We start from the raw sequence: 13,533 nt of genomic DNA, 5'->3' as shown, positions 1-13,533 counted from the left end.
AGGTTGCAGCTTGGATAGGTACCTGGGACTTCGATGTTGTGGCCATTTCGGAGACATGGATAGAGCAGAGTCAGGAATGGATGTTGCAGGTTCCAGGGTTTAGATCTTTGATTAAGGTCTGGGAAGGTGGTAAAAGATGGGGAGGTGTGGCTTTGTTGGTCAAGGACACTATAACGGCGGCTGAAAGAACCTTTGAGGACTCGTCTCCTGCGGTGGTATGGGCTGAGGTTGCCAAGGAAGGTTTGTCGACTGAGTCAGTGTGGGTGGAAGTTCGGAACAGCAAGGCAGCAGTCACCTCACTGGGGGTTTTCTACGGCCCCCAAATAGCAGTTGGGAGATCAAAGAACTCATTGGCCGGCAGATAGTTGAAAAGTGCAAACGTAGCAGGGTTGTTGTTCAGGGTGACTTCAACTTTTCCAATATAGATTGAAACCTCCTTAGTGCAGATGGTTTGGATGGTGCCGTTTTTGTCAGGTGTGTTCAGGAGGGTTTCCTTACTCAGTATGTGGACAGGCCGAGGAGGGAGGCCATTTTGGATTTGGTGCTCGGCAATGAGCCAGGACAGGTGTCAGATATCGTGGTGGGAGAGCACTTTGGCGACAGTGACTACAACAGCCTCACATTTACCAGAGCCATGGAAAGGGAAAGGAGCAGTTACCAGGGGAAGATATTTAACTGGGGAAAAGGAAACTATGATGCTATCAGACAGGAGTTGGGAACTACAGATTGGGAGCAATTGTTCCACAGAAAGGGCACAGCAGACATGTGGAGCTGTTCAAGGAGCAGTTGTTGCGAGTGATGTATGAATTTGTTCCTCTGAGACAGGTAAGAAGGGGTAAGATTAAGGAGCCTTGGATGACGGGTGCAGAGGTGCTTCTTGTCGAAAAGAAAAAGGCAGCGTACGTAAGGTGGAGTCAGTGAGGGTCTAGCACAGCTTTAGAGTATTCCAGGCCTGCTCGGAAGGAGCTCACAAGATATTGCCTGTACAATTGTTACCTGTTACAACCTTTGCGTCCACGCTTGCTCATTCAATGGTGTCAAGATGCCAGCAGTGAGCGTACCTTCTCCATCCCCTAATGCCGCCAGCTCACACAAGACATAGTCCTTACTTAAAATCTTCTGATCAAACAAAGTTCATTGTAATGGACATTTTAGTTATCTGTCATGAAACGAAAACTGATTCTGACTGGCGTGAACTGCAGTGCAAATGAATATAATCTGCGAAACGAGATTCCTTATGGGCTTGCATCCGCTAGAAATGATTGCTTTTCAAAGACGTTGCATACATACATTAATTTCTCCTATCACCTTAGATTATATTTTTGTTTGTGCGTGTTGTGTGGGCTTCCAGTCAGGCCCAAAAACACTGTCGGAGTTGTGCAAATGTGCTGTTCCCAGAGGGACATTCCGTGCCAGTTGTATTGTAAGCCTTTGTAATGTAGGCCCAAGCAGTGGAGCATTGCTTCATTTGTGTTATTTTTCCAGGATTAATCAAATGTTTTGTATTTGTTGGTTGTTAAATAATAACAGCTTTGCCAAATCTAAAATGTCAGGGAGACGCCAATTATAAATCCTGCGAAGGGAACGAATGACAAATTCCAATTAATTTTAAAATTTTTAACACTGATTCTTACAGGAATATTTTTGTCAAAACAGGAACTGTAAGCGTAGGGGAGTGAAGCCCCACTAATTGCAAAATAAACTACACAGTCTATGTGTAGAGTTGACAAAGTGTGGAGCTAGATGAACACAACAGGCCAATCAGCATCTTAGGAGCACAAAAGCTGACGTTTCGGGCCGAGACCATTCATCAGACAAGTTCGGAGGTTGCTGTTTGGCCTGCTGTGTTCATCCAGCTCCACACTTTGTTATCTCAGATTCTCCAGCATCCGCAGTTCCCATTGTCTCTCTCCACACAGCCCAGGTGTAGTTGCCTCTAGTGCATTTTATTGACTGTACAGTTACAAGAATGATTAAACATTTTAGTTCACTGTCATTTGAATAGAATAGAATCCCTACAGTGTGGAAGCAGGCTATTCATTCCATTGAGTTTACACTGACCCTCTGAAGACAATTCCACCTCGATCCACCCGATCCAGGAAACCCTGCATTTCCCATGGCTAACTCAACTAGCCTGGACACTATGAGGTAATTTAGCATGGCCAGTCCTGGACATCTTTGGGTAGTGGAAAGAAACCAAAGCACCTGGCGGAACAAGCAGACTCTACACAGACAGTTGCCTGAGGGTGGAATTGAACCCAGGTTCCTGGCACTGTGAGGCAGCAGTGCTAACCACTGAGCCACCGTGTCACCTCTTTCTCAGCTACATATGAATTTATATCTACAGGTAACTTTAATACTTAAAGGGCTCCTACTCTAACAACTTCAGTAAATTTGGAGCTTCGAAAGAAACAAAATCCTCTTTTGTTGGTCTTAACTTGACCTTTACTGCTACAGCAGGTTAAAGCTCACTCAGTTCTCTTAGCTATCTGAGATCCGTTGCACAACGTGGGATTCTCTAATTTTGACTGAATCTTACCTCTGTAGCTTGAAATGTATCCTTAACTGCAATCTATGCAAATGCAGCCTCAAGCCCCGAGTGCCACTAAATGTACCAGTATAGATAAAGGTACAGGGATTTGATTCAGTTGTTTGGGCAGCTGGTTTATGAGCGATGCCAAAAACGTGGGTTCACTTCCGACACTGGCTGAGGTTACCATGAATTTCCCAATGTTTCAACGTCACCCGTAGCTCAGAGGCATGGTGACCTTCAGGTTAAGCTCACCACCAGTAATCTCTTGCCCCATGCTCCTTTGAGTCTATGGTGACTTTACCTTTTATATCTCTTAACAAAAGAAGCTGAGTAGAATGTCGATAACCGAGAAGGCTAGTCAGAAATAACAAAAAAGCTTTTCAGCTCAGTACTGCAATAAATGTCAATGTTACGTTGAGTAAAACATGTAACAAATCTCTGAGTACCTGAAAACTTAGATCTGCTTTTTGTTTCAGTATAGAGAGTTTTACACTGAAAGCCAGCAGCAGGGGTATGTTGCAATATGCTTTTTGGGTGTATGTTTACTGTTTATTAAATCAGGTTCTGGCTCTTTGCTCATATCTCCAGGACTGAAGTCTTGCCAAAAATGAGGCCTCAGGAAACAGGAGTGTACCTGGCTTCAGAGAACAAGGAGGCTGCAGGATGCTGATTAACATAATAAACAGCAGCTAGGAATAGAAGATTACGGCAGGCATTCAGTGCAGCAGTTGAATAAGAGCTTGAGGGCCTCGTATTAAACTCGGCAGTGCAGTGATCTGTAGTATGAGGTAGAGAAGCACAGTGGAACTGATGGGCACAGATCTCTGAACTCTCAGCCTGTAGCAAAGATGGTAATAAATCTGAGGGACTTTTACATGAACACATTAATTTACAGATCATTGGGAGTGGTCTGGTATTTTGCTGTGGTCTTCCTTGCCCTGGGGACTGAAGTCCCATTTGATGTCACTGTTTGGTTATATGTTTACAATAGACTCCCTTCGAGGATTGGTTTTCTTACCTTTGCGCAGAAAGTCCTTTTTAAAAATTTCTTATGTGACGATCGGTCAGTTATTTTTGACTTCCAAATTGCCAGCGGTTTAGACCAACTGTTTGATTCAGACGGACCCCAAAATTGGGTACGTTAAAGGAAAAACAGCTGGGCTGTTGGAAGAAGCGAGAACTAGCAAAGTCTTTGACTGAACTTTAGGGTGAGAACTGCCTGGGACGAAGAAAGCACAATGGAAGATGGCTGAAAGCCGCAAAAGACTACTGAGCACCCTGGATCTGGGTATCTTTGGACGAGTTCTTTTGAATTGATGGATGTGTGAAACTGCTAATATGTAAACCACAATCTGATGGATTTAGTGTGTAAGAGAAACATGAGGACAGGTTAAAACAGGAGGTAATCTTCTTGAAGATGTAAAACTGCAGCACAACAGCAGTAATGGGACAACCTATTGCAGAAAGATGTCGGCTGTGTCAAGGTGAGACATAATGATGAATGGCCTGAACTTCAGCTTGCAGGAGTTGCTAAGAAAAATTGAACAGGTATAGTAAGAAAAACATGATTTTATCTAATGGCCTAATATTTAGTTCTTCATTCCATGTTATTCACTTTGCGTTTAATTTCTGTTGATGCAGTGGTTAATACCACAGCACACATTCTCTTACATACTTCAATGTGTTGTTGATCCGTTTCTAAGCAGGTTGAAAACTGTGTTAGTGCCACGCATAATGGAATTTTATGAACATACAACAGCAGTAAAAGTCAAAGTACATTTATGTTAAGTTTATAGAGAACTACAAAGTGTGTTCAAATGTTGGGAAAAGTCAGTGGAATAGTTGATTTGTGTTTTAGTTAATTACCAGAGATGCCTGTCACAATTTACAGAGAGCATATCCTGCTGTGGAGTGCCATGTCTTTGTTTAAATTGAGAAATTAAACATGTAATGATTCTCTTATATATTCGAACAGCTGAAAGTAAATACAGTGGTCATTCTTAAATAGACTCTGCTTTAAACCCCATAAACCTATCCAGCTTTTAATTGAGGAGGATAGTTATTCACCAGTTTTAAATACATTGATCGAATACATGTGTTTATCATTGTTCTAATTGTTTTGAAGTAGTATTTACTGTGGAGAAATGCAAGAAACCTGTTCTGGCCATGGTTTCCAGCCAAACAATTGGGGCCACAATTTATGGGAGTTTTCTCAATTTTCTGGAACTTAGTAGCATTTGACCATCGACTGCATGAATTATTCATATGCCTGAGAGTTTGTAATTAGTTTTGCTGACCTTTTACTGTGGCCTAATTTCCACTGCTAATTTAGTGAAAGAAATCCATATAGTATGGATTAACAAGAGTGCCTTATTCACAGCATTGTAAAGTTGGACCAGAGAGTGGATGATGCTTATACGAGCATCCATTTGCTGTCAGGTACCTGGATTGATTGAACTGACATTTCATTTCCTGACCTCCTGCCCTTGGCCTCTCTATGGCAACAATTTTGGAATTAGTAGAATAAGGTCTTGTTATCATGTTAAAAAGGGGAATTGTCAAAGAGGATGTTTTTGGCTTTTATTGCAGTTTCAGGATAAACGAAAAAGATGCTGAATTAATTTTTGAGTGAAATTTGTACCCAAAGGCAGAATGACTGTGAAGTGGGGTTGTATCTGTCTGCAAGAACCAAGCATGTTGTTTTTATGGAATTAACAAATTGATGCATAAACATGGGGGAGGAGTAAGGTGTTACATATCATGGTTATTAGCTGATTAAAGCCTGAGTTCTTGTGCAGGGGTTGTTTCCTTCATGTAGATGCCTGTTGAGCGAGAGAGAGATTTTGTTTATTTGAATTTAATGTCTCTGGAGTTTAACACACTGTGAAAAGCATTTGTGTTGCATTTGCATTGCATTTCATACAGTTTTCACAGTGTGCGAACCATGGCACAGAGCAAAGCAGTAGATCAAATGTATGACTGAATATTACGTTCAAGGTAGAGCTCAGTTCATGCAGCAGTCATAGAATCCTTAGTGTGGAAGCAGACCATTTGCTCCATCGAGTCCACGCCGAACCTCCAAAGAGCAGCCTATCCAGATTTATCCCCCTACATTATGCCTGTCATCCTGCACATCCCACAGCTAATCCACCTTACCTGCATGCCTTAGGACTGTGGGACGAAACCGCAGCACTCAGAGGAAACCCACGCAGACATGGGGAGAACGTGCAAACTCCACACAGACGGCTGCCGAAGTGGGGAATCGAACCCAGGTCCCTGGCGCTGTGAGGCAGCACAACTAACCACTTATCCACGGCACTGCCCACTCAATATTTGGGAAATAAGGGTTGAAGACTAATTGTGTGTTTAAAAATAACCTAATTCTGGCTTAGTAGCTTCTTAAAAGTGCAGTGTTTTTGATAGTAGCAGACCGTTGCTTTAGCTAGCCATTCCTTCCAAGCCTTTCATCAGTTTCTGTTTGATTCTGGAACCAAGAGCCTCCTCTATCTGTTTTCTTTCATTTCGTTCTTCCAGTCATTGATGTGTGGATTGCTTTAAGGCAAGTTTTAAGCTCATTATCTGCAGATGCTTGATCCTGAGCAATTTTCTTGACAATCTTATTTTTAACCAGCAGTGGTTTGCTATTCCCTTTCACTTTTAGGGACAGACTGAGGAGGCAGATTCCAGATCTACCTCAGTTGGAATGGGAATCGTGTCCATGCAGTTGGCATTATTCTTGAGGGAATTTGCCCAACCCAATAAATCTCTGATATTTATTTTCCATTAAGGGTCCCTCATGAATCTTTTTCAGAGACATTAAAGCCTCACAACCAGAAATTGCTCCGACAAATCAGCACTTCTTAGAAAAAAGAGAGATAACAAGGTGCAGAGGTGATGAACACAGCAGACCAAGCAGCATCAGAGGAGCAGGAGGGCTGATGTTTTGGGCCTAGACCATTCTTCTGATGGGTTTCGGCCTGAAACATGAGCTTTTCTGCTCCTCTGATGCTGCTTGTCCTGCTGTGTTCATCCAGCTGTACACCTTGTCATCTCAGATTCTCCAGCATCTGCAGTTCCTACTGTCTCTGAAACTCATTGTAAGAATCAACCTTGATTTCTTGCTTTGGGATCCATCCATTAATTCACATCTTTCCTGTAAGATGGAATGAGGAACGAAATACTTTATACCAGATGCAAAATCTAGTGTGGCAGACGAAATTCAGCATGTGTCGTGAGAACTGACACAGAAACAAGGTAGAATAAATGTTATAATTTAAATGGCTGCACAGAAATAAAGACACACATACTCAACAGTTCTCATACACCGACTCGAAAGTCTCTGTAGGTGGCAGGGTTAGACTATTAGAAGCACAGTCTGTAGCAAGTTCCATTAAGGAATTTATTTACACAAAGCTGAAAAAAGTGTAGAGTTGTAGAGAAGGGAAAATAGAGTGGGGCGAATTGTGGATAATGCTTGCAGGGAACCAAAGTGACAAAGTGAATTGCTTCCTCTCAAGATTTAAGAACCTTGATATAGCCTTGCAAATCCATGTGCAACTTCAATATCTTAAATATAAAGTCACATTTTTACTTAAACATTTTCTCTCGTCACCACTGCAAATATTGAATCGGTGATTTTTAATGGCACTTCAGTCAAAGCCCAAATCGATCTTAGAAATAGGAGTAAGCCATTTATCCCTTGACCCTGCTGAATTTTTCAGTGTTATGGCTGATCTGATTGGGCCTTAACTCCACTTTCCTGCCTGCCTTCCGTAGCCCTCAACTCCAGAACTCTAAAATCTGTTAGGCAACCTGGAATTAGTCAGGAACCTGGCCTCCACTGCGAGCTGGGCCAGAGAATTCCAAACTGATGACTGAGAACATTTTCTTTTCATCCTATTTTACATAGGAGACCCCTTAATTTTAAACAGTATGCCTAGTCCTGGAATCCTTTCGGCATCTACCCCGTTAAGACCTCTCAGAATCTTGGGTTTCAAAAAGACCAGTTCTTATTCTTCTAATTGCCAATGAGTTAAGGCCTAACTTGCTCAGGCTTTCCACGTAGTCAAGTCCTCACCCTAAGAATCAACATAAAGAATGTTCTTTTGAACTGCTTCCAATATAAACATATCCTGAAGGAAGGAGGTCAAAACTATACCCTGCTGTATATTGGGGCAGCTAGAATTCCCACCTTTTTTCAGTTCCCCTTGTAATAGAGGCCAGTGTTCCCTGATCTTTCTAATTGTTTCTTAACATTTTGCGACAAATTATGTAGCACCTAGGTATTACTTGTGTGTGTTTGTTACATTGTGTCTTCACAGGACCCTTGTGGTGCAGTGATAGTGTCCCTGTCTTTCGACCAACAAGTTTAAGTTTCACCTGCTCCAGAGGTGTGTAACAGGTTGATTAGAAAATGTCTATATTGTCTTTTCATCCGGTCAGTGTGAGGACTACCAATATCTAGAAGTGGGTCTGATGCCATTTCGCCAAAACCTCTGCCTTGTTATTTCAAATTCTTTTGGTTTGTTGCATGTATGCAAAAGTCTGAAAGTAATAATGCTGCCACTTTTTCACCTTACTCCTAATTGTGGTGGTGTCTTGTTTGCCCTTCTTGATAGATATTTGGAGAAAGCTTGTTGTTTTTTTATATTTTCTGCCAAATGACTCTCATGTCTCCTCTTTGTGTTGACTTGATTTTATAGTGCCACCCATGGTGGTTCCTGCCTGTGCCTTTCAGAGTGTTGTAGGGATTTTCTTGCTTCCATTCTTGTGTGACCACTTTTCCACACATTCTGTTTTATTTTCTTCTCTGAGCGTAACCTGACGGCATAGAGTTTTACATGGCTATCAATGTTCGGATTGCTGTCCTGACTCTGGCCGCCTTTGGGTCTTGCAAGCGTAGGCTGATTGAGCGTGAGCACAAGCCGATTGTGAATGGCTGAAAGAACATGTTTAATTTGATCAGCTACTTGTTAGCAGACATTTTGTTTCACATGGCATTAGATGTGATTCTGTGATTGGGGCATTGCTTACCAAAGAATCCGAAGTGTGTGTCAGTAGCTGCACTAAAAAACAATTTAATTGGTTAATCTTGTAATGTATCTTATTCGTTCGAGCTAGATGCGACCTAGTTACATTCACAGGTGCTTTCTCCTGAACCAAGTGATTTGTCCAATTTCTGCACTTTTTTAAAATTACCCAATAACACTTGGACTAGTTAGAGTCAACTTGTCAATCGATCAGCCCTTTTCTTCTGTGCTATAAATTATGATCCTTTGAAACTTAGCATTCTTGCATTTGTCCTGATGAGTGCAAAGTGGAAAGCTGTGGCAAATTGTGTCTGTTTTTGGCAGTATTCTATATGCTGAAAACGCAAGAGATGATAACTTAATGAAAGGGCTGTTCCTTCACTGTTGCTGGGCCAAAAACCTGGGATTCCCTCCCAAATAGCATTGTGGGTCAACCCATAGCAGGAGGAATGCAATGGTTTAAGAAGATAGCTCACCACCCCCTTCTCAAGGGAAACTAGGGATAGGCAAGAAATGCTGGCCAGCCAGTGACGCCCACATCCCACAAATGAATAAAAAAATGAAGGATCAACATATTTTTTCTTGCTGATTAATGTGCTGTACATCTCCACTATTTCCTGGATTTATATATACAAAATATCTGACTTTTTTGGGGGCAAATATGTTGAAACTTTCTTTGGTAATGTTATTCAAGAGTCAGCCTAATACAGATTAAGCTATCAATCTTAAACCTTGTTAAACTCGACAGAAATGAAAACTCTACTTTCCATTTATAGAGTTTATGCCACTATGACAATTTGTTGTCCCTAAATCTTGTAGATAATAAAGAATTACCAACCCATTCTATAATGGTCATTGTTTGGTTTGTCAAAGGCCAAAGGTCCCAAATCTGATTGAATCAACAACTGGATAGGCCTGTTCAGGTTGCATTAGTAGATCTTTAATTGATTCTGTCTGAAATATTTGATTGCACTGCAAGTATATTACATGAAGGCAAAACAGTAATGTTGTTAACTTGTTGAATCCAACATTTTTTTGTCCAGTCCTTCAAAGACAGTTTCCCTGTTTAGCCCTTAATAAACATCACAAACAGAGAGATATAGCTGGGACTTTTTGGTCATGTGTTCTGGTAGTCCATGATGGCCTGGATTTACTGTAAAAATATCAGTGAAGCTAACAGTGGGCTAAATGTTCCCAGCCTTTCTGGATGATGTGGGCAGTGCTGGATCAGTTGGAAAAACTATGACAAGATTAGAAAGAAATACTTGGCTTTGAGAAAAAAAATCCAGTTTTCCATCAAAGGTTTCAACGGTGAGAGATGAGTTTCACTAGTGTGCAGCAAAAGGCCTTTGTGCGAGTATTTAGGTCTCATGAGTATCTCACCTCACCTTGAAGTGAGGAATTAGACAGTGACAATTACTGACATGAAAGTCAGAGTGGATATTTGCCAGCTGTTGCAACTGCTTCTCTCGCCTCTATCTTGGCCAGCAATTGTCAACATCGCAGGGTCTGCTCTCGGGGAAGTGACTGCTGGCACCTGCGTGACGACAGAGTTTGGCTTTGGACAAACCTCCTACTGATATGCCTTCGACCTGCCTGGATTCACTACCAAATATTAGGTCCAGAACTGTGCACACCCCACCCCCCCTTCCCCCTCCCCCGCCCCCGAATGCAATGCAACTCAAGTATTTTGCTCCCTTCCTACCTTGCAAACTTAAACTATTCCAGTGAGTGGTTGGGTAGTTAAAGTCCCCTATTACGGCCTTATTATTCTTACCCTTGTCTGAAATTTAATTATATTTCAATCCTGTATCTCTCAGACTGTTCAGGAGCACACAACAGTAAGCTTGCCCTTTTTATGTTTGTTGCCTCCTTCCATATAACTTTGCTTTGCGATCCTTCCAAGTTATAATCCTTCTTCATTGATTCCTTGTTCAATATTGTGACCCACCTTCTTTACATGGCCCACTCTTCTGTCTGTCCTGCTCTCTATCTGGTCTGAATACCCGAAAACGACAAGTGATGAGCTGCCAATCATGCCCATCTTTCAACCACGCCTCAGTTTTAGCTATGATATAATACTCCCACATGCCTGTCTGTACACTCAGCTCATCCGTCTTATTCTATACACTGCCCACATTAATGAAATACATTCTATTTAACCATATCAAACTCACTTCTGTCTTACATGCCATTTGGTTCCTCACCCTTCCAGACTTAATCACTCACTCGCTGACTCAAACATTTTAACTTAGAATTCATCTCAAAATCTATCCCCTCTGAACTACTTGTCAGGATCCACCCTCCTTCCTTCAAATGACTAATATATGTTGTAAACAGTTGTAGTCCCACCGCCGATTCCTGTGGAACCCCACTGGTCATGGGTCACCAAACTGAAAAAAAACCCTTTGTCTCCAATTGCTGTTTCTTGCCTATGAACCAATCTGTATCCATGCTAATATGCTACCTCCAACACCGTGGGCTCTCATATGATGACTTAACCTTTTGTCAAAATACAAAGCCCAAAGACAACACATCTATAGAACATCGAACATTACCGCACAGAACAGGCCCTTCGGCCCTCGATGTTGTGCCGACCTGTCGTACCAATCTGAAGCCCATCTAACCTACTCTATTCCATGTATGTCCATATGCTTGCCCAATGACGACTTAAATGTACTTGAAGTTGGCGAATGTACTACCGCTGCAGGCAATGCGTTCCATACCCTTACTACTCTCTGAGTGAAGAAACTACCTCTGACAATTGTCCTATATCTTTCACCCCTCAATTTAAAGCTATGCCCGCTCGTGCTCGCCGTCACCACCCTAGGAAAAAAGCTCTCCCTGTCCACCCTATCTAACCCTCTGATTATCCTATATGTTTCAATTAAGTCACCTCTCAACCTTCTTCTCTCGAATGAAAGCAGCCTCAATTCCCTCAGCCTTTCCTCATAAGACCTTCCCTCCATACCAGGCAACATCCTCGTAAATCTCCTCTGCACCCTTTCCAAAGCTTCCACATCCTTCTTATAATGCGGTGACCAAAACTGTATACAGTACTCCAAGTGCGGCCGCACCAGAGTTTTGTACAGCTTCACCATAACCTCTTGGTTCCGGAACTCGATTCCTCTACTAATAAAAGCTAAAACACTGTATGCCTTCTGAACAGCCCTGTCAACCTGAGTGGCAACTTTCAAGGATCTGTGTACATGGACACCGAGATCTCTCTGCTGAGAGTATTAGCGGTCCTCTGGCACCTTAGCTGTGGCCAGAAATGACTTGAAAATCTTTGCCAGGACCTCTGATATCTCCTTTCCTGCTTCATAAAGTCATGCAGTACAGAAACACGCTCACTTAATCAACATCAATGCCAACTAACAAACATCAAACTACTCATCCCATTTACCTGCACTGAGTCATTACCGACCATACGCTGGCCCTTTAAATGCTCATCTGTTGCTTCTTTAATATTGCAAGCGTACCTGCCTTCTCCACCTTGCCAGGCAGCATATTACATGTTTGTATCACTTTTGGTGAAAACACTTGCCTCAGATCCCCTCCAAATAGCTGACAGTTCACCTGAAATCTATGCCCTCTGACTTAAACTCATTTCCTGGTTCTCACAATCAATCTATGCCTCTCATAATTTTGTATACGTCGATCAGCCTCCTCTGCTGCATGGAAAACGCACTTCGCCTATCAGTTTCTCCTCATAAAACTTGCATTCAATCACAAAACAACACCCTGAAACATATACTGTCAACAAACCTGGCCAACACCTCTGTCTCCGGCTTGCTACAGTGTTCCACTGAAGCCCAGCGCAAGCAGAAAGAACAGCACCTCATTTTCCACTTGAGGACCTGACAGCCCTCCAGACTCAATATTGAGGTCTGTAATTTTAGGGCCTAAACTCTCCCATATCCCAGCCCCCGCTACCCCACACACCAGGCTTTGTTACCACGCAGCCTGCCACGACACATTCCCTGTTGTTAGTGACGAACAGTCCCCATTCACAACTGTTCACCCTCCCAGCCTGATTGTTTGCAACTCCTTTATCTGTCCACCTGTCTTTCTCTCTCTTTGGGCTCTATCCTATTGTTTACTCCCTACACTACCCTCCTCCCTATTTTCTGCATAGAAACCGATGTTTTCCCAGCCACCATCAGTTCTGGGGAAGGGTCACCGGACCGGAAACCTAAACTCTGTTTTCTCCTCCAACATATGCTGCCACGCCTGCTGAGCTTTTCCAGCAACGTTGTTTTTGTTCGTCATTTACAGCATATGCAGTTCTTTCGGTTTTTATCAACAAACCTGTCAGACTCACCAATGCTTTGAAATGCTCCCACTTGTTGCTCAAGACCCTGGGCTCCAGTTGCTCCAATAAGAGGCACCTGCTGTACACATGGTCATGCAGACCAGCAGGAGCACTCAGCATTTGACATGTAGTGTAGGATGCACCAATCATGGGTCAGAGCTTAATTCCAGGCATACCTTAACTGAACAGAACACTGATCTTTGCTTTTAATTTATTCATCCGCCTGCTCAATTGGAGGGAACACAAACCAGTGTTCCCACTCAGGTCTCTGCTCGTATGCATGCTTTTCAGTGAGAGCCTTATCTCACCCGCTCCTCTCAATAACATTCTCTGACTGTCACTGGGCCATCACCGGCTCGTCTCAGTAAAACTGACTGACTGTGTCACAGGGCCCTTACCCGCTCCTCTCGGTAACACTGACTGACTGTGTCACAGGGCCCTCACCCACTCCTCTCAGTAACACTGCCTGTCACAGGGCCCTCACCCGCTCCTCTCGGTAACACTGACTGACTGTGTCACAGGGCCCTCACCCTCTCCTCTCAGTAGCACTGCCTGTCACAGGGCCCTCACCCGCTCCTCTGTTGCATTGACTGACTGTCACAGGGCCCTCACCCGCTCCTCTGTTGCATTGACTGACTGTCACAGGGCCCTCACCC

The 13,533-nt window shown here is 42.9% G+C and overlaps 1 protein-coding gene across 1 annotated transcript in view; it reads left to right on the top strand.

The window, feature by feature from the left end:
- The first annotated feature begins 3,315 nt into the window (after positions 1 to 3,315).
- Positions 3,316 to 13,533, top strand: part of LOC132209151 (utrophin-like) — a 66,107-nt gene continuing 55,889 nt past the window's right edge. Inside the window, exon 1 of the mRNA XM_059644306.1 lies at positions 3,316 to 4,017. Within this exon, the coding sequence (XP_059500289.1) occupies positions 3,978 to 4,017 (40 nt within the window). The 5' untranslated portion in view covers positions 3,316 to 3,977. The remainder of the gene's footprint in view (positions 4,018 to 13,533) is intronic.

This window comes from Stegostoma tigrinum, unplaced genomic scaffold (genome assembly GCF_030684315.1).
Source record: "Stegostoma tigrinum isolate sSteTig4 unplaced genomic scaffold, sSteTig4.hap1 scaffold_68, whole genome shotgun sequence".
Classification (NCBI taxonomy): Eukaryota; Metazoa; Chordata; class Chondrichthyes; order Orectolobiformes; family Stegostomatidae; genus Stegostoma; species Stegostoma tigrinum.
This window is presented reverse-complemented; position numbering and strand designations above follow the sequence as displayed.